The 27895-nt window shown below is 49.9% G+C and overlaps 1 protein-coding gene across 1 annotated transcript; it reads left to right on the forward strand.

The window, feature by feature from the left end:
* Positions 1-16: 16 nt before the first annotated feature.
* YTHDF2 (YTH N6-methyladenosine RNA binding protein F2) lies at positions 17-22365 on the forward strand. Its single transcript, XM_072885163.1, has 5 exons — positions 17-305; positions 607-631; positions 1054-1133; positions 5415-7001; positions 21428-22365. Exons 1-5 carry the CDS (start codon positions 279-281, stop codon positions 21449-21451), a joined length of 1743 nt encoding a protein of 580 aa, XP_072741264.1. The 5' UTR covers positions 17-278; the 3' UTR covers positions 21452-22365.
* The last annotated feature ends 5530 nt before the right edge of the window (positions 22366-27895 follow it).

Genomic DNA, 27895 nt, shown 5'->3' on the forward strand with positions numbered 1-27895 from the left:
CCGCACCCCCCCGCCATTGTGCCTGGGAGCGCGGCGCGCGCGCGGTGCCGCGTGACGCCCGGGGAGCGCGTGTGGGCGCGAGGCGGCGGGCCTGGGCCATAGACGCGGGCCGGAAGGAGAGGCGAGGGGGTGGCTAGAGCGTCGCCCCAGCCAGGCAGCCGCCGCGGGCGAGTCGGAGTCCGCCAGGCAGCCGCGCCGCGCCCGCGCCCGGACAAAGCCGCCGCCGCCGCCCGCTGCCCCGCCCCACCCCGCCCCGCCAGCAGCCCCGCCGCGGAGCCATGTCGGCCAGCAGCCTCCTGGAGCAGGTAGGAGCCCCGCCGCCACCGCCCGGCCTTCCCCCTCGCGGCGCCGGGCCTGGCCCGCTAGGCGAGGCCGCGGCTCGGGGCCTAGCGGCGGGGGCGCGGGCCGGGCCAGGGCGGGCGGCGGCCGCGGCCTTCCCCCCCGCCCCCACCTCAGGGCCGCGCCTCCATTGTGCCGCGGCGCGGCCCGGCCTCCCCCCGCCAGGCCGGGCCGCGCCTCGCCGGGCTCCCCGCCCGCGCCGGGCCGCTTCGCCCCCCCTGACTCACCGCTCTCCCTCTCTCTTTCCATGCCGCGCCGCCGCGCCAGAGACCCAAGGGCCAAGGCAACAAAGGTGAGAGCCCGGGGGCGGCGGGGAGGGCTGGGAATGGGGGATCCTGCGGCGGAGCGGGGATCCCGCGGGGAAGTTGCGCCTTTGGGGAGCGTGTCCGCGGGGGAGGGACGGGGAGGATCGCCTCCGAAATTTGCCGGGCATATCCTCGGGTCCGTGTGCCTTCCCGCAGCGGAGTGGCTGGGAGAAAACCGAACCGGGAGCTGCGAAGCCCGCCGTCGTTTCTGGGGCTGGGGAAAGTTTGCAGTTAGGAGAGCGTTTGCGCGGTGGTGAAGCGCCTTTCCGCTCTGTGTTGGGCTGAGCACGGCGTGTTACAACTAGCGGGGGGTAGGTGTATCTTAAGGTCTGTCTCTAAATACTTTAAGTTAGTAAGTGTTCGAGTTTATCGGCAGAGTCCTTTCTAACGCTCTAAATCTTCTCCTCAGTGCAAAACGGATCTGTTCATCAGAAGGATGGGTTAAATGATGATGACTTTGAACCCTACTTGAGTCCCCAGGCCCGGCCGGTGAGTAAGAGTACCTGCTAACGGAGGGGACCTGCTAACAGCCCGGGGGCTTCCTGCTGCTCTTTAGCAAGGGCGAATTTGGCATCCTTGCGTTTCCCCATCTCTACTTACTGTGTTTGGATGTTTGCCGGCTTTCTTATCGTAAGACGCTCTTCTATACGTGCCTTTCTCCAGGCCAAAACCACCAAAACCCATGAGGCTGTGATGGGTGAAGTATAAAGGTTTTAGCAACTTTTTGGGGATGTAAGGGCTTCCTACAGTTGGTGTTCAGCTCATTTTTTTCGGCGTGACTGTCTTGAAGTTACCATTTCTGCTCTTTCAGTTTTACTGTTATGACCTTGTTTCCTTGCTGGTTTCTGGTTCTTTTCGCCATTCGAGGAGACACGCTGTATTGCGTTGTGAAATTGCTTCACACGATGCAGTTATGCTCTGAGGGCTTTTGGAGGATACTATCAATGTTCTTATCTCCCTGCCAAGTAAACTGAAAATGCGTGTCATGGGGTTTTCTCTATTTTTCACCAAAAAAACCCCCACGGAACACATATGTGATAAAGGCTGTTAGGACTTTCTGAGAACTTTAGTTACAAGTCGAGCTGGGAGAGCTTGTGATCAGCTCCTGGAAGTCAGACTTCCAGATACTTTTCCTCTTAACTTTCTATTTAAGATTAGCTCCGCTGTTAGCTGGTTTTTGTTTGTTTTTCTTAATGAGCAGTAGGAGAGTGACACATAACAGATGGAGTTCAGCTGATTAGATGGTGCAAGTAAGCATTATAGATAAACATCTGTAGTAGCACTGGAGCAGTTAGTTCATTCTCTTGGCTCCTCTTTCCTCTCCAGTTGTGATTAGGAAAAATAAGCTGTTCTGGTTTTCCCTTTCTGTATTTTTTCGATCGTTTTTACTCGTCGGTGTATTTTTTTCGGAGAAGTGATGCATGTTTTATTGGAACACAAGGACAGGTTTCTGTCTCAGTTACATTTTCAACAAGTATTTTCCTAGTTTGTGCTAAAGATATGAGGCTAAAAATCTTCTTTAAGGTCCTGTCAGCTGTTCATAATCTTCAGAATTCAGCCTGTCCATTAAGATAACTTACTGCATTCAGCTCCCTAAAAAGTTACAAGCTTAAATTTGACCTGCATAGGGCGAGAGAGTGTGATTACTTTCTCAAGTCTTGAATAAAACTAGCTACTTTCCTAGTAGCTGTCATTTAATGGTGGTTTTTTTTTCTATCCCAGAAATTAACACCACCAATTTCCAGCTTCCTTTTGAGTGTGGAAGTATTTCCTGCAAAGTGTAGTTTTATTTACCTCTCCTAAAGAGAATGAAGGTTACTATAATGCTATAGAAGCAACACGATATTTTACCTGATTTTGCATGTTTGGTGAAGAACTTCTGAATATTTAGTTTCTTTTTGTGTGTGCCACACTGGTAAAAATACTTTTTAAAAACAAGGAAGTGATTGGAGCGTGCCCCAGGAGGTGGAGCAGAGCGGTTGCTTTAGAAATTCAGCAGGAGTGAGGCAAAACCGCTGTGTTAACTTTGAATGAAATTTTAGGGTGACTTTATCTCAGTTTCTCTCCATGCTGAGTTGCTTGTCAGCTCTCATCCGTGTTTTGATACTCAATACAGTAGAAAACAAAACCCTAGGGTTCAGTCTGGAGGGGACCGTGGCTCTGCTGAGCCGACGGGCCAGATTCAAAAATACAAAGGTATCGAAGTGTGCGCCTCTTTTCTGAAGATGGGAAAGGGTGTTACAGATAAGGCTCTGAAAAATGAATTAAATGCAGCCCACTGCTGCAGGGTAATGCGAGTGGTTTCTGAAATTGCTTTCTGAGCTCTCCACGCAAGCACTGGGTAACAAGTCATAAGGTTTCATGTCTCTTCATTCAGGAGCTCCTGTTGCAGGTGTGACTGTTACTAGCTTGTCAGCCTAGTAAATTAGGTTACCGTGTATTTTAAAGCTCAGGTACACAGTAAGTGATTCTTCAACAGTTTAAAAAACAAAAGCTCAACAGCAACAGTAAGTAAGCTTAAACCCTGGTTCTAGTCTTGAGGTGAAGAGGAATAGTGAATTTGAGGAAATAGCTGTAACAAAAAGTCTTAGTCATTGGAGAGAATTAAAAGCCGGTGAAGTTTTATTTGCATACTAATCAGTAACTGTGTCAGTTGTGCGAGTGCAGGGTAGCGGAGCGAGGTGGCGTGTTTGATAGCGAAGCGTAGTTCTAGACATTCGGGTAGTGAACAGCAGCGGGCCTGTCTTAAATCTGCTTTGAGCTGGCAGTGCTCAACTGTTGTTTAACTCCTGTGCTCCCTCCTTACTACGTGAGTATAGCTGGTGAATACTCTCCAGGTAATAGCTTAATACAGACTAGGTTAAAGTATCTCATGAAGTTAAACATATAACGGTATGTAAGAAAATATTTTGAGGTGACAAGGGGACAGGTTTTCACCTGGCAGTGACGTGCTTTGTGCGCTTTGAGGGAGAAGCCCGCGGAGAGGAAAGTGCTACTCTGCCTGCTGGGCTCAGGTTTTAGGTATGGGCCAGCACGTTTATGTTCCATTAAAGCTAATTTCCAGGACAGTATATTGTAACTCTTATAATTGGGGGGTTATCTTTTGAAGAGACTTTGCTGGTTCAAAATAATAATATTTTTAAGTTCCTTCATTTGGCTTACAAATTAGTCAGTGTCAGTATTCGTGCTTTGGGACAAATTGAGCCCTGAAGGTTGTTCATTGGTTTGGGTTTAGCAGGACTGAGTTCCTCAATTAGTAAAACTGTACCCTGGATAAGAGTTAGTTTTGTTACTAATTTGCTTTTGGGACCACTTATTTGGGAAAACGGAAAGGCTGGAGAGAATGTCTCTGAGTTTTCAGGCATCCACACCATGAAGTACCACAGAAAGCTTTTGAGTGTTTTACACAACAAAGCAAACCTTGTCTCTGAACACATTCTGTTAAATAATTCCTATCCATTTTTGTAAAGTTGAGGCTGGGTTAGCCCCAAACCTGTTGCTTTCCTTTAATTCAGTGGAAGGTGGAGAGGCAAACCAGCTATTTCTGGAGGGTGCCAGAGCCATCTTGAGAGCCTCCATAGATTTCAGTATGGCATGAAGTCCTTTGGGAGCTGCACTTGGCAGGTGAAAACATGATTCAACGAAAAATGGAGTAGAGCCTGCTGCAAGCCAAGCTTTTAAATGGGAACTGAACCTGACTTTGATCTCATCTACATTGGGTTGGCATGTAAGCGGCTGTATAGCACGAGGCTGTCTGCACACAGGTTCAAATTACTGGATGATAATGTCCATTAGCGTGGCTTTAACCGCTCCCTGGAGGGAGCATTGGTTTGAATGCAAAATGACAGATGTTTTTCATGTAAGCAAATCTTGGTGATGTCCGAGAGTTCCCTAATTGTAAAATTAGGCATTTGTTTTCGTAACCTAAAGGCTACTTGGATGTTAAAAGGGAGACCAAGGCACGGAGCAGCTTTTTTTCCTCTCTGAATTTGAAGCCTGCTTTCTTGTGCTGCTGCTGTCACCGAGCTATAAAAGGCTCCTGTTGAAACCCTATTGATTTTCAGGTATTTTTTAGTATGTGCCTGCAGCACTGGAGCAGTTTGTGTTTTGAGGATGAGGCTTTAAATCCCTGTTCGTTTGCAAGTTCTTGGAATATTTTGAGCTCTGAAACTTAAGTTGTAGGGATAAAGCTGTTGTCATGGGTAATAAGTTTAAGGGAGGGACTAAAGAAGACAATTAGGGATGTTTGTGATTTTGGCAGTGTGCTTCCACTGGACCTTTTTCCTCCATATTCCACTTCTCTCCGAGTCCTTTCCCCAAAACCCCCCCTCAAACAGCAAAATTAAGGCGGATACATACGTTACCCAGGCAAGAAAAGCCCTCTTTGGTAGTAGCTACAAAAAGTAGAAGATAATATTTGGATGCTAGGTAAGATACTGGTTTTGTATCCTGAGCAGAAGCTCTGGGGCAGTCTGGTGTCCAGTCCCACATTGTCCATCAGGAAGACAGTGCGCTCCCATCTGAGCACGGGAAGCTTGCTAAGCCTTTGTGTTTAATCTTTCTGGCAATGGAACAGTTTTTAGAGCACTTCTAACAAAGGAGGTGTTTCAAGGCCAGGCCTGTTTATCTGCCCAGCCCTAAGGTAGGGAGGGGTGGGGCAGGGGAAGTCTGAGATGGCTTTTATTCCTGGTGCCTTGAAATGTGTTCAACTCATTCTAACTATTCAGTGCTTATTTTCTGTTTTGTTGTTTTTTGGGTTTTTTTTTTCAGAATAATGCATACACTGCAATGTCCGATTCCTACTTACCGAACTACTACAGTCCCTCCATTGGATTCTCCTACTCCTTAGGCGAAGCTGCCTGGTCTACGGGGGGTGACCCACCCATGCCCTACCTAACCTCCTACGGACAGCTGAGCAACGGGGAGCCTCACTTTCTCCCAGACGCAATGTTCGGGCAGCCAGGGGCCCTTGGCAGCACTCCATTTCTCGGGCAGCACGGCTTTAACTTCTTTCCAAGTGGGATTGACTTTTCAGCTTGGGGGAATAACAGTTCTCAGGGACAATCCACTCAAAGCTCTGGCTATAGTAGCAATTACGCCTATGCCCCTAGCTCGCTGGGTGGAGCGATGATTGACGGGCAATCTGCCTTTGCTAATGAGACTCTGAACAAGGCTCCTGGCATGAACACCATCGACCAAGGGATGGCAGCCCTGAAGCTGGGCAGCACAGACGTTGCAAGCAGCGTTCCGAAAGTCGTTGGTTCGGCTGTCGGTAGCGGATCCATTACTAGTAATATCGTGGCATCTAACAGTTTGCCTCCAGCTACTATCGCTCCTCCAAAGCCGACCTCCTGGGCTGACATCGCTAGCAAACCGGCTAAGCAGCAGCCCAAGCTGAAGACCAAGAATGGCATTGCAGGTTCGAGTCTTCCACCGCCTCCGATAAAACATAACATGGATATTGGAACTTGGGATAACAAAGGGCCGGTGGCAAAAGCCCCGTCGCAGGCTTTAGTTCAGAATATTGGTCAGCAGCCAGCCCAGGTGTCCCCCCAGCCCGTGGGTCAGCAGATCAATAACAGCCCACCGGTGGCACAGGCTTCAAGTGGGCAGCAGCCCCAGCCGCTGCCCCCACCGCCGCCGCAGCCGGCCCAGCTGCCCGTGCCGCAGCAGGCGGCTCAGCCCACCCGCTGGGTTGCCCCTCGTAATCGCGGCAACGGGTTCGGTCAAAACGGCGTGGACGGTAACGGAGTGGGACAGTCTCAGGCCAGTTCTGGTTCTGCTGCTTCAGAGCCGCACCCGGTCTTGGAGAAGTTGAGATCCATCAACAACTACAACCCCAAGGATTTTGACTGGAACCCAAAACATGGCCGGGTTTTCATCATTAAGAGTTACTCTGAGGACGATATCCACCGTTCCATTAAATATAACATCTGGTGCAGTACAGAGCACGGCAACAAGAGACTGGATGCCGCCTATCGCTCCATGAACGGGAAGGGCCCCGTTTACTTACTGTTCAGTGTCAACGGTAGTGGTCACTTCTGCGGAGTAGCAGAAATGAAATCTGCTGTGGACTATAACACGTGTGCGGGTGTGTGGTCCCAGGACAAGTGGAAGGGACGTTTTGATGTCAGGTGGATTTTTGTGAAGGACGTTCCCAACAGCCAGCTGCGGCACATCCGCCTAGAGAACAACGAGAATAAACCAGTGACCAACTCCAGGGACACTCAGGAGGTGCCTCTGGAAAAGGCTAAGCAGGTGTTGAAAATCATTGCCACCTACAAGCACACCACCTCCATCTTTGATGACTTCTCACACTATGAGAAACGCCAAGAGGAGGAGGAAAATGTTAAAAAGGTAACTTGTTTGTCTGTCTCGGCGAAGTCCTGTGGGGCAAGGAGATGAAGGAGGGCTGCCTCGCACCGGACTAAACCCGGGGCCTGAAGGCGTGGGCTTGTGAGCAAGCTTGGTGGGCATCAGGCTGCTTTTTGGCTAGCTGTGTGCTCGCGTGTGGAACCCGCTACCCAAATGGCAGCCCCTGTTTGGGGTGGAAATGGGTGCCAGCACCCCGGCAGAGCGGTCTGAGGAGGCTTGCCCGGGCCCTGCCTGCGGTCGACTGCCCTTCAGTTGCTCTAAATCTCAGCCTTCCCCGAGTACTGTATTCTAAACAAAATTTATTTCTGTGCTATTGTCAGCTCCTGCATCGGAACAGTGTAAAGTAGGAGATCAGTGGGGGGTTTGGGGAGTTGTTAGAAAACAGAGCTGGGTCTTTGAATGGCTGCCTAATCCACCCCCTACCCAAAGTGGGGTCAGCATGACAGATGTTTCCCACCACTTGTAAAACCTTCAATAATGGCAGTTCCTGTCCCTCCCCAGGCAATCTATTCCTACGCTTAATTATCCTTCCTGTTAGAAGGCTTTGTCTAATGCCCAGCCTAAATCTCCCTTGCTGCAATTTAAGTCTGTGACTACTTGTCCTCTCTCCGGTGGACGTGGAGTGGGTCATTCTGTTCCTCTTGGCAGCGAGCTCGGCTGTGTTTGAAGCCGGCGGGCTGTCGCCTGCGTGGGCACTGCCCAGCAGCGTGGCACGTGAGCCGTGCTCGCTGCCTGCCTGCGGCTGCGCTGGCTTGCTGCTTGGGTCTGTCGGCTCGAAGCCTGCTGTCATCATTGATTTGTTAACGAGAGGATTGCTGATTGAAAATTCTGCCCAAAATTCGGTGACCAGTGGGCCTTGAATCTTACCTGGGTACAGCTGTGTTAGTCACCTGTGGCCGACCTTCCCCACAATAGGGGTCTTGCTTATATTTGATCAAAACAGTAATTACAAATTAGCATTAGCATAGCTTTCTGGTAGTTTGCCAAGTTTTCTGATGATCTCTTTAGTTTCAGCAATGGGGAATTTTCCACCCAACAGTTGAAGAACTGAATCAGGAGCTGCAACTGTTCACCATGACAGTGAATGCAGTTTTTAATTTTTTCTTTTTCTATATTTTACTTGGAGCATTGTCTGTATAAATGGCATCACCCATACACAAAGGTGGTCACGTTTTGCAACTGATACCCTAGCACTTAACACTGCTTGAAGACAATCTGTAAGGGAGGAATACATTGCAAGGGGTGGAGGTGTAAACTTCATTTTTCTGAGACCCTGAATATTTTGTGTGACTTCGCATCCTAAAATTGTTCCGCTTGGTATCCAGCCTGTACTGAAGTGGTGATTTCTCTTTTACTAACTGAGGTTTTGAATGCACGTCAGAAATCTAGTCTGTGCAGGACATCTTAGGAAGTGCGACTTCTCATATGCTCCAGATCTGACTTTGGGGAGCAACAGTTTGCAGTGCGAGAGGGGCAGACCTTGGCGCAGTGGGAGAACGCAGGGGAGGGGAGAAGTGCTGTCGGAGGGCAGGTGGGGGTTGGATGGATGAGAAGAGTTAATACTGGGTAAATGTAAGTGGGTAGCAAGTGGAAGGAAGAGCAACAGAGTGGGGAAGGCTGGGGGAAAGGTGGACAGCCCGATGGTCTCTTCTGCTGGCAGGCTGCTGTGTTTGCAAGTTGCTTGTAATGTCTGCAAATCGGTTAAGGTATTAAAAATGTGGCTGAGCAATTTTCTTAAAACTGTAAACCATCTTTATTCATCTTTTCAATTGTGTTTTGAAGTCTCCTCCCCTGCTTGCTTCAGTTTCTTTGGGACGTGCGAGCGTATGAGGGTCAGAAGCAGAAAGGGTCGACGTTCAGTGCGCCAGCGCCTCCTCCCTAGTGATGTTTGAGTTGCAGTGTGGCACTCCAGTGCAGAAGCGGTCGATTAGGAAAACATTTATTCTTTGAAAGGGAACTTAGTCATATGTCTCTGGAATTCATAGGCAAGGATGGAGTCTTGTAGATAGTTGGTGTTTGCGTTTTACCATTGACTCACTCATTGTTGCATGCTCAGGGCCCCTGCCCTGTCACATCCGGCACGGAGGAAGTGACTTGGTCTTTCTTTCAGCAACAGTTTGACCTCCTTGATTGCTTGCTGACGCAGCCTTGAAGATGGTTGAGGTTTCTGTAACTTGCTCTTTCATGGTTTCATTGAGAAGCAGTCATTTTGCCTCAAGGAGGGGTTGGTTGGTTTTTTTTTTTTCCCCTGGAGTGAATGCTGATGGTTACCCTGAGACTGTGGGTGGCAAAAAAACCCAAGCCATGCTATGTCTGCCTTGAAGCATCTCAGGTAAGCACTTAGATTAAAAAATATATCAGAAACCAGAGTTGAGGCACTGGAAAGTTAAAACACTGCTCTGGCAGCAGCCGGTCGTGCAGCTCCCTGCCCGCAGCTCCCTGCCTGCGAAGCTGCTTTTGTGTCCCATTGCTACCAGCTCTTTGTCTCTGCCACCAGTCTTTGGATGGCTGTGAGATGTTAATGTTCTGCATTCCTGTTCCTTGAAGCTTAAATGTCTCAAGGTTTGGCTTGTTTTGAACTTCTCTCGCAAGCTACAATTGTTTCACTTGGCTTCAACTCGCCTAAACCTTTGTCTGATTTGCAGTTTGATTCCTGCTTGCTGCCTGAGCAGGTGGATGAGCTCTTGTGAAAACCTGGGAACTCTTGAATATTCTTTTATACTTGTCACTGTTAGAGTCACTTCTTCAGAATTCCCTAAAATAGTTCCCAGAAATCACATGGAAAAATGCTTTGGTTAGTGTTCATGCTCTTCCCTTTGGCCGGTGAAAGAGGGAAGATGGTTTGGTGTTGAAAACACTGAAATCATGCTCTTGCTTGTCCTTTTCTGTCGCCTGTGCCCACCTTGTCCTCAGAGACTGATCTCCATTTCTTTTGAGTGTCTTGCTTTGCTCTACTAATCCAGTTTTTTACAAGGTTTGGATGTTCTCCTGACCTAAAATGATGAAGCTGACTCCCAGGGCAATCTTACCTGAAGCAGGTTAGGACTTCTTGAAACCCATAACAGCTGCTTTCATGGTAGAGCATGTCACCAAATTCCTCCCTGTAAGGACCCTTTTATCTTTGTTCAAAAAAACAAAACAACAACAAAAATCCCTAGCCCATAGTAATACACTTGTGTTTCTAAGAACGTTCGGTGATCTTAGTGTAAAGATCTTAGTGATCTGCTTGCATGTGAGAAGTTAACAGCTTGTGTGTTCTGGAAGAGCAACAAATGTCAACTCTAAGGGAAGTTTATTTTGGTTCTTTCTCCCATTGCCCAGGGTTGGGGTACTTGGCTACTGACAGGATATCCCATGAAAACCCATCCTGTCCCTTCCAGGGCCAGAGTGCTCCGTTGTCAGGTTTGGAGTTGACAAGAGACGTTTTGTGTTGGGACTTTGGTGGGCGTTGAGTCAGGATGAGCTGTGCAGGATGGGGGGGTGTGGGTTTTTCATGCTGAGGTATACCAGCCTCAAAACCGAAAGGTGTGATTTGCCAGGCTGGAGCTATTATTTCCAGAACTGTGGTGCTTTGTGTCTCATCTGACGCTGTCTGCTGGTTAAAGGAGTATTAATAGTGGCAAGTGTCACTGCCCCCCTTGGAAGATATGATTTAAGGGAAAACTAAGTGGTGTTATATGAGCCTATTTGAAACTAGCAGACTATTTCACAGTTGCTGTAAAAAAGAAATGCTTTCTGATGTATTCTTCAAAGCTCTTTTTTTCTTCCTAATTTGTAATCTCGGAGAGAAGGAGAGAGCATGTTTCCTATAGGGTGGGGTATGCTGACTTTTCTCCTGCTGTTACCGTCATCCTGGCTAGTGCTGCATTTGCTCTGGTTTTACCATATCCAACAGGACAGTCTTTCTGACTGTAAGATTCGGTTCCTGGATATTGCATATCCAGGCAAAAGCAACTGTTTCCTATGAGAGCAAGGGAACATGGCTTGCACTCGCGCAGTTCATCCCGTGATCCCAAGGATATTTGCTCTTTCTGCTCCAAATCCTGGCCATAGTAAAGTTAATTGATTGATGCACCAGGACAGAATTTCCTTGCTGCAAATACCCTCTGCTGTTTAGCAACACACTCGGTTTCTCTCAGTTTATTTCCAGGCCTTTTAAATCCTGTACATTTGTGTCTGTGCTGGTATATTTGCCCAGCAATAGAGAAAACAGAAGCCATACTGCTTATTCTAGTAGTTTGGTACTGGCTGTTTGACATAAGGAGTGCCTTGTTCTTACAATATCTTTAAGCCAGCGCTACAAAGCACTTAAGGCATTCTCGCATATTTTTGGTTGTGTTCTAGCTTTGTTTAAAGGCAGGAGAAAACTGGAAGGGAAGGCTTAGATCTGGCTGGTGCTCTAATCCTTGTTTATTGCTGTAAGATGGGGGACTTTGTTTCCCCATCTGTAAAACGGGAGCAGCTGGGAGCCATTTCACTGCAAGCAAAGTGGAAGTTGAGCAGTGGAAGAGCAAGCCTGTTGCACTTGCCTCGTAGCCCTGCCTCTCACTGTTAATATCTTGTTAGCAGTCTTTAAAATTTTAATATATTATGTTAATATTATAAAATAATAAAATATAATGTTATAAAATACAATGTTTAAAGTTAACTTTGAACATTGAAGTCGATTCAAGGAGCTGTCGAGATGCACTGTTTAAGGTTGTTTCTCGGACTGGTAATGGGATTCGGAGCTGTTCTTCGCCAGCGGCAGTGCAGGCCGTACACGACGAGGAGGTTGTGCACCTCTTGCAGGTACGGCTTTGAGCAGGGGGAGTTTCTCACATCCTGCTCCCGTGAACTTGTTCCCAACTCACTTTTTGCCTGTTTGGTGTGGGCAAGGCTTCTTGCTCCCTCCCATCCAGGTTATCTTCACCTTGGCTGGGTGATTTCAGCTGCCAGTTGCAGAATATTCCGAACTGATCGTTCTTATAAATATGTTAATTGCATTCATTATGAACATACTAATGATGTCAAATGAATGTCTTAAATTTAAAAAAAAAAAAGACTTTGTTCTTTCTTCAGCAGTTGAGTTGAAATTGCATGTGTGTGGCTGGCAAATTCCCTAGAAACAGCGTGGAGGGTTTGGTATGCGAGAAGGGAGTGTGTAAGATGTCAGCAGCGGTGACTTCTTTTTTTTTTCCTTCCCTCTTTCCTTCCCCCAGGAGCTCTGGGTAGCTTGCTGACACTGAGGTTAATAGCTACTGACGCAGGCGTTGTGTTTCGGGTTATTTTATTAACAGCTACTTCTCCTGAAAAAGTAGTTTTCCTTAGAAGATAAGTATTTGCCAGCTGTTTTGTTCAGTGAAAGCACCAGGGCATGGTCCTATTCAGTTCCCTGGATTTTCTGTCTGGTGCAGGAGTGCAGTGGGTCACAAGACGTTGCTGAAAGCTGATGAGGATCCCAAGAAAACTGCTGAAGTACATTGATACATGAGCCTTGTATAGATGCGATACATCAAGAATAGCTTCATGTGCAACGTTCCTCACTTGCTCTTAACGAAAATATAATTCTGTAACAGTTTGCTGTCTGAAAGAAGGCACTTTCTTCTTTTCTGTCTCCTGTAAAGTGTTATGTGACAGGTATTCATTTAGGAAGCTTATTTTGCTGCACTGTGTGATCATTTTTGCTGCAGTTATTAGAGCCCTCTCGTTTTCCTGGATGTTCTTGTTTGTACCTGGTAGTAATTATACTATCTTACGGCTTTGTGAGTTAATAAACCAATTCTTGAGTGGTGCAAAACACTGGACGCTTTCCAGCTAGCGCAGTGCCACCCTGCTTTTACTGTAGCAAAGTTACCCAGGGAAGTCTCCATTAACAAGGATTGTCATTATCCGAGCTGATGACTGGGATAGAGAGTTGATTGTAGCTCCTTCCAGTGACCAGCTGCCCAGTATGAGGCTTTTTAATTGTGTATAAGTCATGTATAAGAGTGCATCTGAGCAGTTAATAATAAAGCATTTGGATTTTGTAAGCCATTCTGCAGCAAGAACTTGGAAATGAAGACTACATTTCTGGTTCCTTATCATTAGAACCTTTTTATTAAAAGGACAATGCTGAACTTTTTTTTTGTCGTTAACTGCAGAGCTATTTCTTGTAATGTAATACTAGTTTAGAAGACTTAGATAAAATCTACCTAGTATTGTCTTTTTGTTTCTAATCTTGGGGAGAAAAGAAACCACGCTATTTTAGTTTCCTTCCCGATGTGTGGCTGTAGACACGGGGAAGGCTCTGCTCTCTCAGCTCTGTTATTTGTAATTTGATGCCATCTCCTGTAAAATGACTTTTTTTTTAATCTGAAATTGAGAGAATTTCCCATCATCATCTGCAAATCTTTTAAGAAATCATGAAGTCCTGATCATCAGCCTTTTGGCTGTTGCAAGCCAGCCTGGTTTGGGGTTCAGCTGATTCGGGTGCCATGTTCTTGATATGTTTAAAGGGGAAAAAAAAGTTGAAATATAAAACTGTTCCAGTGAATACTGCTATGTGTTCCCTTTCGAGTAGCAATAAAATGGGGGTACACACAAAGGACTATAGGGAGTGTTGGCTCTTTTACTTGAGCTTGTGAATTCAGCTCTTCATGGTTGACAGAAGTAGGCAAATAGATCTCTTGTCCTTTCATAATACAGAATATTGTGTGGTTTTTTTGTAGCGTGAAGTATTTCTTCTGCCTTATTCGGGATGGAGGCAGTATTTTTTCCTCAAACACAAGAACAACTGCAGTGGCTCAGACCATAAGTCTGCGTAGTCTAATGTTGCACCCCTTCTGGCTGCGAGATCTGCAGATCCGATGAACGTGCAGAGGGACATTGCTCGAGCATCCTTGCTCTCTCTTTCCAAGTAAGAAGCTCCATGTGCAGCTAGCAATAACATGGTCAAGAGCAAATGCCTGTAAGGACAGCACAAGCACACATTTATCCATCTCTGAAGGTTTTCCTTGCCTTTAAGAATTTGTGGCTCAGGAATTTCTTTGACCCAGAGGGTGTATCTTTGTCTTCAACGGCTCATGATTTCTCTTCTTGTCCAAGATGTTGATGCATTCCTTGAGCGTCCTCAGGATCCTGCGGCAGCAAGTTCTTCAGCTTAATTATGTGTTGTGTAAAGAAACGCATCTTTTTGGTTTGCTTTGAGTCTGCCTCATGTGATACTCCCTAGTTCTTGTGCTGGAAGAGGTGGTGAGCTGTTGATTTCAATGTACTCTCTGTGCCTGCTCTGCTTTTACAGTTGTGTCTCTTCCAGGCTCAAGAGCTAGAGCACAGTGGCTCTGCGGATGAAAACCCTTCTGTCTTTTGCTCGTCCCTGTTGCTCTTCTCTGACTCTTTTCCATTTCTTCTGCATGCCTGTGGAGACAGAGAAGAGCAGAGCTACGTGCTGCTCAGGATAGAGGTGCAGCTTGGGTTTGTGTGAAGGCATAATGATCTGTTCTGAATGATGTTTGCTTTTCTTGACGGTAGGCATTTTGCTGGAGTTACAGATCATAACCCTGAGCTCATGTTTCTCATTGTTAATGGTCAGTTCGGAGCCTGTCATCTTCGAGTTAGGACAGTGCTTTTTCCCATGTGTCATTTGATTTACCTAAACCAGACAGACCAATTTCACTGTAATGTTCAGCTGCTTTTTCTCACAAAGTCCTCCATTTCTTCACGGTCAGCTGCTATTTTTATTACTTATGATATTAAGCTATTCAGGGTAAACTTTGTCACTTCATTATGCACTCCTTTCTCTAGATCTTTTATGAATATATGGAACCACAAGTTCCAGTGAAGCTCCACAGGTTTTCTCCGCACAAGATCATTCAGTCCTTGTGATCATTACACTCGTGTGGTGTGACAGAGGACAGCACAAAGGCATCGTTAACTCTACAGCAGTGACGATTTTGAAACATTAAAGTGGGGGTCCTTCCTTTTCTAGAGACTCATGTGGCACTCATTTTCAGGTGCTACTACTTACTGCGTGAGCTACGATTTAAGGTAACCAAAGTCATGAAACACATTTCATGTAAACCCAAACGAGAAGGAGAAGTAATCTGTTATCTGGTGTAGATCAAAACTCTGGTGTGATGCTCAGAGTGAGCCTCTGGTAAATGCAGTTCAACACTATTTGCTTAAACTTTCACGTTAACTATTCCCATTAATTTTGTCCTTGCTATTAAGTTTCTTAACTTCCCTGCTTTGTGAGGATTTCAGTGTGGACGGATAGGTCAAAGCCAAGTGCCCTGCTCCGTAGTGGGGAGATTGAGCTGCCCAAGTGGGAAGTGTTGGCAAACTGCAAAAAGAAACATGGCAAACTTCTTGTCCCTGGTAGTGACAGGGAAGAATAAAAACTCCCTGCTGTAAGACAAGGAGGATTTTTTTTTTCCGTCCTAATGACTTGAAAGGACTTGTGCCGTTGTTATTTTGCTTGTGCTCCAAAGTCAGCAAGTCCAGTTCCAGTCCCTAGTGGGAGCCCAGTCATCGTGCTCTGCTTTGCTCTAAATATTTATGTATGTTCTTAGCTTTTTCATCATTCTGTTTCCTGCATGAGTTTTGCTCTGTGGGACAAGGCTCTCTATGGGAGGGCAATTATAAATGGTTTTGGGAATTGGGCTGCTTTATTCATGCAATCAAATGTGATGTTTAAGCGAGAAGAGTTCATTCTTTGCAATTGGTTGCATCGGTTTTAAAGGTGCCTTGAAAGATGCTAGGGAACAGCAGCGTGCCTGCTGGTATCTGACAGCTAGGACCGCCTTGCTTGTGTAAAACCCACTGCAGGGGGAAAGTCCCGGCACTCTTCCGTGTCCTTCTTACCCCTAGCCCCAAGCTAGTTGCTCTGACATGGAAATTCAATGTCTGATGTAAAGTGCATGGCCACTGGGGTGTTTAAGTTCCCTAATGTTAAGGCATGTTTTGGCTTACAGCTGTGCCTGAAGAATTGCATCTTGCTGTTCCTTATTTATTCTCCGTGACTTCATATCCTTCTGACTAAATGGTGAGGTGACTGGCGTGTAGCAATGCCGCGGTGTGCTCTCGTTTCGAGAGGAAACCAGAACTTCCTAACTGCCCAGCCGTGCATGCTCAGTGTGGTGGCAGGGGACACTGGTGCTTCCTGCTGCCTTCTGCATTTTTGGGGGCAAAGTCTGAATTGCAGGGGCTGACCAGGCACAGTTGCATCCCTGCTTGGCTCATGCCGCTTCAGTGATGCGAGTTTGCCCCTTCTGGGGTTGTGTGGATGTTCAGTTTTGCTCCGTTAGATTTTGATCTCTAAAACAAAAGGTCTTTTCTGCTCTGACAGTCACTTTTATTTGCATATCTCCTGTCTTCATTCTTGGTGGTGAGCTCTGTTACGTGAATGGGAGGTAGGATGAAGACGTCTGACTATAACCAGATCACTGTATCTGATTTTTATCCCCTTTCCTAGGTGAGGCAGACTAGGATGTAGCTTTCCTCTGTAACTGATGGCTTTCTAATGCTGACAACAGGAAAATCTCATGTTTGGTTTGTAAAGCCGTTAAGACCTGAGGCTGTTTGTGGAGCAGACGAGCATAATAAGAAAGTGATGCATCGGTCCATCATTTGTGCTGACTGTGACCATGCCTTGAGCTGATCCTGCTGGGAAGGCTGCGCTGGGCACGTCTGAGGCAATGGGCTGCTGTAACTGCTGATTTGTAAGGCAAGTCAGATGTTTGCCTCGGAGACACGGGCGCATGGAAATCCCTCTGCGTTGTTTGCCAGGATTGCATCCAGTGCGCGATAGGCAGCAGTGTTGGGAGGAGAGTTCAAACAGCAAAACACCGCGTCGTTGAAGCAGGTGTCGTGGGCCGAGTTGGGCTGCTGAGCAAGGTGTCTGTGAGCGAGAGTTGCATGTGTGTGTCTTAAGGCCAGTATTTGATTGCTGGGAATCTCAGCCCTTTGGGGAATGATACTGGGATAGCGTAGACCAAACTTTCATGAAGCGATCTCCTGCTCTTCCTTTGTGGGCAATTACTGGGCGAGTGATGCCTTTTGCTTGTAGGACCTTCTCAGTTTGAAACTGAGACTGCTTCCTGGCCTGCCTGATGTCTTCAGGCTGCTACACTGTGCTCCAGGTCAGATGGGTCCAAATAAACTGTGGTTTGTATGCTGCACAGCTGGGAGCCATGCTCTTGGTTCTTCTCCAGGCCCTCCCTTTGATTACAGTCTTCTATTTCCCCATCTGTAGTGTAGCAATAATATCCCTACCTTTGCTGGAGGAGTATTGAGGTTGAACCTTGGTTGTTAATCAAGGTAAGAGCCTCTGAACAAATACGCAGCATTATCACCTATTGTCATCATTTCTCGATACAAACTCTTGAGCCTTTTGTTGTTGTTGGCTCCCCACAGTGTGACTAGATAACGTAATCTCTCATCAGCCTTCTCTACCAGCCCTTTTCCACCAGCTCGTTCAGTTGCTATTATCAGGACCTGGCTGTGACATTGCTGCAGCCCCCCGGGGACAGCGGTGATGTGACTGAAGTGGCTTAAGCGGGATGATTGCAGAGGGCTCCTACTTACGCACGCCTGCCTTGTCTGAGCTTGGTGCCTCTAAACACCGCCCGCCCAGAAGCATGCTTGCAGTGATGTGTGGGTGTCAACAGTTGATTTGAGCAATGGCATGCGTCTTTCTAGTCATCGGCATATCGCTTTGCGCTTCAGCCATTTCAGGGCTGCGGTGCTTCTGCCCCTCCACTTGCTGAGGGGTTTGATAGATGGAGATGAGAGTCTGAGCTGGTGTCGTCTTGCTCCTCCCACGTGGATCAATAAGACGTGGCCCGTGTCTAATGAAAGTGCAGCCAAAGAGAATAAAACATTTTCTGATGGAATCTCTTTGCCCTCCAGGGACTATATGCCAGAGCAAAGCTCAGCGTGTGTGTGCAGATGCTGCTCTGCCTTCTCCTGGGCTGTCCCATAGCTGGGTGGGCTGTGGGTTACACCATCCCACAGCCCATGATTTCGGAGGAAGATGAGCCAGGAAGGGTGAATGTTTGCAACACTGCTGACCTTTGCTATGTGTTCTGGTAGATCTGTTTGCTTTGCTGTGATTTGGGTGCTCCCTTGTAACTCCACAACACCCTGAGGACCAAGATGTGTTCATGGCATGCGCTGCAGTTGGGCTGGCAGATTAGATGGTGTAAAAATCCTTCAGGCCCTGGCTACCCCCCTTTCCCAGGAGGAGATGCAAGAGAGCGGCTGTGAATCTGCCAGAGAAGAGCAAGAAAAGCAATATTGAAATGAGTGGAGAGTAGAGAGCTGTTCCTTCCCTGCCATCGAGCCCTGGCAGCAGTGCCCTCTGCAGTGCCTGCTCGGCCAGGCAGAGCTCTTGGCTGCCTGCCTTTGCATCTCCTGGGGTGGAGGCTTGGCTGTGCCTAAAGCCTTGCTCTTCATGGAGGGGAGAGCAGGGCAGGACAGGACAGCTCGAGGTAGGTGTTGAAGTCAGCGCCTCGAGAGCCCGCAGCAGGTGTGGGTAGATGTCGTGCTGCATTTTTTTGTTACAGACTCCTTAGGATACTGATGGAGGGGAGCGGGTAGTTCTGCGCCAGTATTTCGAGGTTGAATATCAGGAGGTTTTAAACAGAAGACTGCATTGAGAAAAAATGGGCTGTAATCCACCCTGAAACGAAGATGTTCACTTCAGGCATGTCTCTGGTCCCCTCTCTAGCTTGGGGACATGGGGACATCTGCTCTAGCCTCTCTTTTGAAGGTGATGCCTTCTGTTCTGGCACACTGGAATTTTGGGTGGGGATGTCACTTTTGTACCGAGGCTGGGTCCTGGTTCCTGCTCCCTGTGTTAACTATACACTGACCTTAGGAGCAGCTTCACCTTCACAGCAGGGAGGAGAAGTGACTAATCGGGGGTCCATCTGAGCAGCTAATGGGGCGACGCAATCAGTAGGACCCTCGGCCACCGTCTGCAGCCGGCCTGGGACATGGGCCCTGGCTGCCGACGGAGAGAGGGGCGATTGAACCTGGCAGCCGGCTTATCCTGTGTCTGCATTTGGGAAGACGGAGGCATTAGCTCCAGCAGTTGCGGCTTCTTCCCGAAGGAATGCGTCACATTGCCATCTGTCCTTGTTTAATGTAACGTGCCGGCTGCTGAGCCAGGCAGCAGAGAAGGAACAGGGCTTGGCACCTTCCTTTTGATTTGTGGCTTTCCCTGCAGTGCTTGTTTTACTTCGTGTTCAAGACTGGCTTTGCTTCCCACTGTGGTAGGGGTTTTTTTTGCTGTTGTGCAATGGTGTTTTTTAGCAATGAATAGCACCTGCAACAGATTTGGGCAGACTTACTGGAGAAGAGAATTAAGTGGACTTATGTGGGGCAAATATTCTTGAAGAGAATGTGTGCCTTCGTCTAATCCCTCTCCCCAGAAGGCAATCTGTGCATGGTATCACATAGGGCTTGCTTTGCCATCCAGCTCGTGCAGAGGAGTTGGAGCTGAAGCCTCCTTGGGTCACCGTGCACATATGGCTGAGGGGCTGCCAAAGCCTGGGATATTGTTTTGAGCTGGATGTAAGGCCTCCCTTTTTGGGAAGGTTTCTAAGAATAGATGGCTATACATGCTGTTAGCCCGGGATCGAAGCTTCTCGGAGACGAGCTCTCCCCGGATTTAGCAGTGGTGACAGAGGATGTTGTATCTTTGAGCAACCCGCGTGCTTCTGGCAGAGATTGCGTGTTCCCCCTGCCAGCGAGCTGCTGAGGTGGAAGGGAAGGTGCCTCTGATCACCAGGTTAACGTGGGGCACGGGGAAATGGGCAGGCAGCTCTGCTGCTGCCTTGCCATCAGGGGACACAGCCACAGACTCGCAGGGAAGCATCCTGCGCCGAAACAACCAGATTTCAGTTCGTCAGAGCCCTGGCAGTGTCCCTTCTCTCTAAGTGACATAAGTTAACACAAGGGGGAACCCGCATTGTCTTGCTCTGCAGCAGGCACCTACTGCAGGTGTTGCTTTGCTGTGGAGGCGGGATGGACTCGGCATCTCTCGGGACTGGCTTAGGTGGCGATGAACTTGCCGCGCGTGGGAGCTAGAGCCAAAACACCGTAGTGCTCTTCACACAAGAGACTGCAGGGACTTGCCTGTGCTCGGAGGAGATGCAGTTGAGGTAGGCAGGAGCATCAGCCAAGAGCCCTTTAGCTGTTGACAGGTTTTATTTTTTGAGGTGGTGTCATACGATCTGGAAATGGCGCTTTGAACGTGGGCTGGGCTCTTAACCCTTTGGGATAGTCTAGACCCACTTGTGTGCAAAGCTTCTGGGTTTGGGTTTAACAGAGAAGAGACCGTGGTGCTTGGCACAGGAGACGATATGGTAGCCCTTGATGCCTGGGTGTATTTGGGGCTGTGCTGCCTGTTCAGCTTGGTGCAAATGTTTGCACAGTGTGTTCCTTCAGTGCTGGAGGAGAGACGTGGATGAACACCGAGGGAGTGGTAGCAGCAGTTGGTGGGAAACCCATGTGAACCTCTTGGTTTTTGAGTGAGATGCCATCAGTAGGTTTCAGAGTTATCGGTGAGGTGTTCTGCTGGTAGCTGTGGGCTATTTTCAGTCCCTGCAGACCGAGGCAGATGCCAGTACTCCCTAGGTTTGAGCTGCAGTGTGCTTGGGTGCTCACATGTGAGCTCAGGTGAGGCCGCAGGGCTGTGCAACACCCAGGGAGCCGGGCTGCCCTGCTCCCGCAGCGGCTGGACGCAGGCAGAGCTGTGCCGCAGGCCCCGGCATTCGTTCCTCGCTTCTCCCCCCTTCTCCCCAATGCAGGGGCTCTGCCTGATCCCCACAGCACTCCTGAGTCCTGCTGCCCAAGTCTTCTCCAGCCCAGAGCTCTGCTTTGCTGGTTTCCAGCCTGGTGATGGCTGAGATGTCTTGTGGGTGCTGCGCGTCCGTGCCCAGGAGCTTTGTCACCCCCGCTCCCAGCCCACACTGGCTGCAGCTGCAAACTTCAGCACTGACCTAGACTCACTTTTTTTCCACCAATTCTTCCTTGGTTTGTCCTTCTTGGTTGTTGGTTGGTTGGTTGTTTTTTTCCTGTTCCTCTTTATGCTGTTAAACCTCTAGCTTGGAGCAGCCTGGTGATGCCTGTCCTGGGGAGAGCCCGTAGCTCTGCTGAAGGACGCTGCCGTGAGCAAGGAGAGAGGAAGGGGAGCGGAGCTGTGGTATCAACAGCCCTCGTAAAGGGGAAACGTGATGAGCTGGTAGACCCAAGCACTGTAATACATCGTCACGTTAGCCCTACGCAGTCACAGTACCTCCTTTGCAAAGAAAAATACTCTTTCTCGGACTTTGCTCGCATGGGACAGGCCTCTATCGCAGATCCACGTGTTGAAATGCTGCTGTGTGAAAGCGGTGAATAAAATCGCTCTCGGCTAACGTGTTCTTCTTTTTCTTTTGCAGGAACGCCAAGGCCGTGTCAAGTAGAAGGCCATTCCTCCCACAGAGACTGCAGCAGAGATTGCATCCCAGCTATCTTTCAGAGAGAGAAAGAAAGAGCAAAAATATCCTGGAGAGAATTAGGACTTTTTTTTCTTAATTTCATTGACTTCAAAAAGACTCTTACAAACTTGCAGTTTAAAAGAAAAAAAAAGTATTGGAATTTCACAAGACATAGGACTTAAAAAAACAAAAACAACAAAAAAAATCCCTTCTAGGTAGAGTATAGGTAAAAACTGTCCCCTTTCTTTTGGCTTTGGTTGTGATTTCAGAGCATACGCTTTGTTTTTTTGTCTTTTTACTATGTTTTTTCGGATTTTAAAGTCCGTAAGTGGCATATGCCTTTTTTTCTCTAATTTTTAAACCCCGCCGCTTCCCTTCCTTCCACCCCCTTGCGCCTCCTTCCCCTGGTTTTGACATTTGCACTTGGAACACCGAGTTGTAACATCCACCACGGAAAGTGGAGTAACTTTTGTTTTTTTTTTCTTTCCCGCCCCGGCCTGGAAGAGGAGGAATTCCACAAGGAAGTTGGGGTTTTGGCCTAAGAAGAATTGAACAGAAATTGTCCATGAGGTTGTGTCTTAAAGGTGGTTCATTTTTCTCTGACCCTTTGTTACTCAAAGTCAAGTACTAGGAGTCCTAAGAAATGTTCTGTTCTTGTGCATTATACGGATTTACAGATTAAGCCTGGATTAATTTGATTTTGAAAGCTGAGAACAGTGGTAAAAACTTGTTTTGTTTACAGGAAAATGAATTTTGGGCAAAAAAAAAAAGAAATATTGTAAAATGTGTAGTGAATCTGTTTCTTCAGTTTCTTGTTAAGCCAACGAGGAATGGGCGTTGCCTTTCTTTTCACCATTAATCACTTCTCAATAATAAACGTGAGATCCTGTTGAGCATCACTGTTGTCTGCCGCTCCCTTTTCAGCTCTGCCCGCTCCCTGGCGTAGCGAGGACACGCACCTCGTCGTTTCCCCTCTGCGTGGCAACTCGGGGGTTCGCTGCTGTATTAATACCTTAAAATAATGAGCGAAGTGTGGTTTCTCCTTGGGTTTGAAGCAGGGTGCTGTGACCCGTCTCCGGGCATGCCGAGCTCAGTCCTGGCGCGGTACCAGGGTTTGTTCCCAGCACATTGGGGTTGTTTTCGCTCCTTGAGGTGGGAAGATGGCCGGTGGCCTGGGCTGGCCCCAGGGCGAGGGGCAGCGCCCGGCTAGCCTCGCTGTTCAGGATTCATTCCCTTTTCACAGGTAAGTTGGGGATTATCCAGCTCCTTCCAGGTGTGGATACCACTCGCATCCCAAATGGTCTCCCCTGGGAAAACTGCTCCAGGTCAAGAAATCAAAAATCCAGGTTTTCTTGTTCTGGCAGTTCAGAGGGACTAAAAGAGGCACAAACAAATCTACTGTCTGAGCCAGTAATGGCGCTTGAATTGTCAATACTTAATGGGTCGTCATCAAGGAAAATTGTGCTATATCGAAAATATTTCAATTATTAAATTGCAGTTGGGAAACATCTGGAACCAGCCAGCTGCCAGCTTTGCTCTTCTCACCTTGGGCGGAAAATCAGCCTTGCTGTCCCATCATCCTGCTTCCACACTGCAGGATAGCAAATACTCACATACCCTATATGCGCTCACTGGAGTGCTTTATTTTTTTTTTTTTTTGGACTAATTCTTGCTTCTGAAAAGCAAACAAGCTCCAAATAGCCCAGTGTCAGGTAAGGACCTGGGCAGCTTCCTTGGGGGGGTCTGGGCTGGTGTTTCTGCAGGTGTCAAAAGCGGTTGTGTGGCCATTTGCATTTTATTGGGATATCTTACTTGGTTTCTCCGGAAGAATTTCTGTCCTCTTAATTCTTTGATAGCTTTGGCCTCTCTTTGCTTCCAAGCTGGCCGAAAACCCAAATTCCTTGCTGGTGTCCTCATGCGTTTTCAGAGGAGCGTAAAACCTGCATTGTTTGCAAAGCTGGAGGAAATAAGGGCAGAAAGTTGATTAAAGGCCCAAATTAAACAATTTTGTATTTTGAGATAATCTTAATTGAGTAAAAAGCTGGAGGGAGGGTGGTTCTGCCGTGCCTGGCAGGTGTTTGTGTGCTCGGTTTCACTGTTGGTCAGACCCAGCTTGTGCTCGGTTTCACTGTTGGTCAGACCCAGCTTGTTCCCCCTTTTGGTCTTCAAGCCATGACCCGAGAGAGTGAGAGATGTGAGAGGAACAGGAAGATGCGATTTGAAAACCACAATACTTCAGATGCAGGTGTAGTACCTGCAATTATTTTTACTTAAGAAAAAAATAACTTTATTCACAAGTCGTATCCACATCCTCTAACCTGGGATGGCCTCATGCTGCTGTCGTGTGCTGCTGCTTAAATTTCCCTTTGTGTTTAACTGTGTGAGAGCTAAAATACTTTTTTTTTTTTCCACTTTTAAGGCAAAGCAGGTGAATTGCTGGGACGTTGCGCTCCTGACGCTTGTGTTCCCTGCAGAATTTATTCCGCAGCGCCTTCAACCTTGGCATCACTTCCATGGAAACCTCTGGGGCTTGTGCATGGGGGCAGGAGTTTGGTGTGCCCGGAGACCTGAAACAGCCCTATTTCATCCCAAACTGAAGCGGAGAGAGAAAAATAGGTAGTTTTGTACATCGCTGGCTGGATTGCGCTCCTCCTTTGCTTTTTGGGAGACCTGTGGAGCTTCCAGAGGGTAGCGGAAAGGATAACACCAAAACAGGGCACAATGTTAAATATTAGGAGGGGTTTTTTTAAAGGAAGAGGCCAAGTGAATGTCCTGGAGAGTAGAAATAGTGCTGGGAACGAAGGGGTAGCTTGGATGTGGGGGAAAAAGTGAATATTTGATGCATGACTTGGAGGTAGCTGCTTCTGCCGACCCTTCCGAGGATGCTCGGAGGGCAGGACGAGCGGGGAAGGGTTTCAGTCTGGACCTGGGCCTGTTCTGGTCTAACCCAGGAGAAAAATGGAAACTTTCTAGTGCATCTGAGAAGGCTTCGCTCTCAGCCAGCCGCAGCGTGTCTGTGCGTGGCAAACTTCAGGTTACGGGCAAAAACATCCCACCCACGATTATAACTGAAGACCCCAACAGCATGCAACGCCATCTTCCCTGTGAGCGCGGCACAGGTAGGAGCAAAAAGGTATTTATTACTGCTATTTCTTTGCAACAAAGAGGCAAAATATTTGCACGGTTGGGCTGTGTGGGGAAAGGGATCCCTGTCTGGTTTTTACCTGCTGATGTGCCGCTCTCCCCTGCTTCGAGGGAGGTGAATTCCCCCTGCCCAAATGCCCTTGCTAGCCGGGGAAAGGGGCCGGGATGCTTTAGGATGAGGGGGCCGGGAAGCAGAGGGCGGGTTTGAGCCAGGGGCTGCACCCACTGGGGTGCAGAAAAGCCTCTTTGCTGCTGCAGTTTCTGAAGTTGTATAAACCCGGGCTTGGCCTTTGCACAGCGGGTCCCTGCAGGGACTGATTTGGGGGTTTCCAAGCTGCTTGCAAACACCCCGACCCTGTGGAAGGAAACGCAGCTCCGCTGAGCCCGGGAGGCAGCAGAATCCAGGCAGGAGGGTTTGGGGAGCAGGTTTCCGTGCTGGGGCTGAGCGCCCGGTGCTGCTCTCGCTGTTGGCATCGTCCGCAGCTCTGCTGCTCCCGGTTTATTTGCTCGGAAAAAGGGAATTCCCACATCTCCCCATAATGGGGCGGGGGGAAAGCTGGAAAACGTGAGACCTAAAGGCTCGACATCCAAAAGGCAAAAGCAAACGGCCCTGCGGGCAGTGCAGGCAGCAGCGCCCGGGGGGATGCAGCAGCACGGCGCGGCGGGCCCCCCTCCGCTGCGGGCGTGGGAGCGGGGCCGGGGATCGCCGCGGGAGGGCTCCCGTGCTCCGCGGGCTGCCTGCGCCGGCCTGCCCGCCCGTGGGTACGTGCGGCTGGGCGGGGGTCTGCGCCGCTCTGCGCCCCTCTGCGCCCCTGTGCACCGCTCTGCACCCCTGTGCGTGGTTGTGCACCGCTCTGCGCCCCTGTGCGTGGTTGTGCACCCCTGTGCGTGGTTGTGCACCCCTGTGCGTGGTTGTGCACCACTCTGCACCCCTGTGCGTGGTTGTGCACCCCTGTGCGTGGTTGTGCACCCCTGTGCGTGGTTGTGCACCGCTCTGCACCCTTGTGCGTGGTTGTGCACCCCTGTGCGTGCTTCTGCACCGCTCTGCACCCCTGTGCGTGGTTCTGCACCGCTCTGCACCCCTGTGCGTGGTTCTGCACCGCTCTGCACCCCTGTGCGTGGTTGTGCACCCCTGTGCGTGGTTGTGCACCGCTCTGCACCCTTGTGCGTGGTTGTGCACCCCTGTGCGTGGTTGTGCACCGCTCTGCACCCCTGTGCGTGGTTGTGCACCGCTCTGCACCCCTGTGCATGGTTGTGCACCCCTGTGCGTGGTTCTGCACCCCTCTGCACCCCTGTGCGTGGTTCTGCACCCCTGTGCGTGGTAGTGCACCGCTCTGCACCCCTGTGCGTGGTAGTGCACCGCTCTGCACCCCTGTGCGTGGTTGTGCACCCCTGTGCGTGGTTGTGCACCGCTCTGCACCCCTGTGCGTGGTTGTGCACCCCTGTGCGTGGTTCTGCACCCCTCTGCACCCCTGTGCGTGGTTGTGCACCGCTGTGCGTGGTTGTGCACCGCTCTGCACCCCTGTGCGTGGTTGTGCACCCCTGTGCGTGGTTGTGCACCGCTCTGCACCCCTGTGCGTGGTTGTGCACCCCTGTGCGTGGTTGTGCACCGCTCTGCACCCCTGTGCGTGGTTGTGCACCCCTCTGCACCCCTGTGCGTGGTTCTGCACCCCTGTGCGTGGTTGTGCACCCCTCTGCACCCCTGTGCGTGGTTGTGCACCCCTGTGCGTGGTTGTGCACCCCTCTGCACCCCTGTGCGTGGTTGTGCACCCCTCTGCACCCCTGTGCACGGTTGTGCACCCCTCTGCACCACTGTGCACGGTTGTGCATCGCTCCGCACCACTGTGCACGGCTGTGTACCTTCCCGTGTGGTTGTGCACCGCTCTGCATTACTGTGCACCGCTGTGCGTGGTTGTGCACTTTCCTGTGTGGTTGTGCACTGCTCTGTGCTACTGTGCACGGTTGTGCACCACTCTGCACCGCTGTGCGTGGTTGTGCACCTTCCCGTGTGGTTGTGCCCTGCTCTGTGCTACTGTGCACGGTTGTGCACGTCCGTGTGTGGCTGTGCACCGCTCTGCGCTACTGTACACAGTTGTGCACCGCTGTGCGTGGTTGTGCACCTTCCCGCGTGGCTGTGCACTGCTCTGCACTACTGTGCATGGTTGTGTACTGCTGTGCGTGGCTGTGCACTGCTCTGCACCCCTGTGCGATGCTCTCCCAGCTGCTCTGAGCCATTTTGGGGCTGCAGAGCATTGCAAGGCCCAGGAGGCAGCAGTGCTTGCAGGGAAGGACAAGGTGCTTTTAAAACAAGCATCTTTGATGGCTCCAGGCTGGGGCAGAGGCTGCGAGCGGCGTGGAGGAGCCTGGTGCCATGGCTGCAGCCCTCCCTCCATGGCCTCCAGTCACCCAATGTGGTCCTGCAGGGACCCTGAGCTCTGCGCTGCCCGTGGGACGAGGGGAAGGTGGGGGGGGTCTGAGCAACCAGCTCCCGCTTGGGCGACGCCGAACGTGCAGCTGGGCTGGAGCCCGGCTCCTTCCCCCGGAGGAGGGTGGGTGCTGCACCCCCACTGCCAGAGCAGGGGCCGGAGCCTGGGGGGTGCAGGAACCCCTCCACGAGGCCGCGGAGGCTCTGCAGGGCTGGGTGCTGTGACAGCCACCATTGTGTGCAGCTCCTGGGGGACCTGCAGCCCTTCTGATGCCCGCGGGTGCCTGGTGGGTCCCTTGGGAGGGGGGAGAGACCAGCCCGGGGGTGTGATGGGCTCAGCCCTGCTTCTGATCCACCATGGGTGTCATGCGTACAGGGGAGCACCCGTGTCCTCGGGCCACTTGGAGAAGAGCAGGGTGCAGGGGTGCTGAGAGCCCAGAGGAGTTAGTGTTGCTCCCAGAGCTGGCTTAGGGGATGGCGTGTCCCCCCATGACACAGCAGCCGGGCTATATGCATTTATGGGTGAGATCCTTTATTGACCAACCAGCCCCTTCCCCTCCCGGCCACCCTGGGACAGCCCCGGCCCCGTGGGTCACCTCCCACCCCAGGGGCTGTCCCGTGGGGAGCCAAGCAGCAAGACACAGTCCATCCCCCAGCCGGACCCTCTTTTTGGGGCTTGCAGGGTGTTTAACGGCCGTCATTGGCTCCTTCATCCAGGCCTTTTTTTGGTGGCCAGGAGGGGATGGAGCGTGACACCTGGTCCTGTTCTCCCTGAGTTTCGGCACAGGAATGCGAAGATCTGGGATGACAAAGGAGCACGTTGCCTGCAAGGATGTCTGCCAGGGGCTCGGCGTTCCCAT

Source organism: Ciconia boyciana, chromosome 21 (assembly GCF_034638445.1).
Source record: "Ciconia boyciana chromosome 21, ASM3463844v1, whole genome shotgun sequence".
NCBI classification, from domain to species: Eukaryota; Metazoa; Chordata; class Aves; order Ciconiiformes; family Ciconiidae; genus Ciconia; species Ciconia boyciana.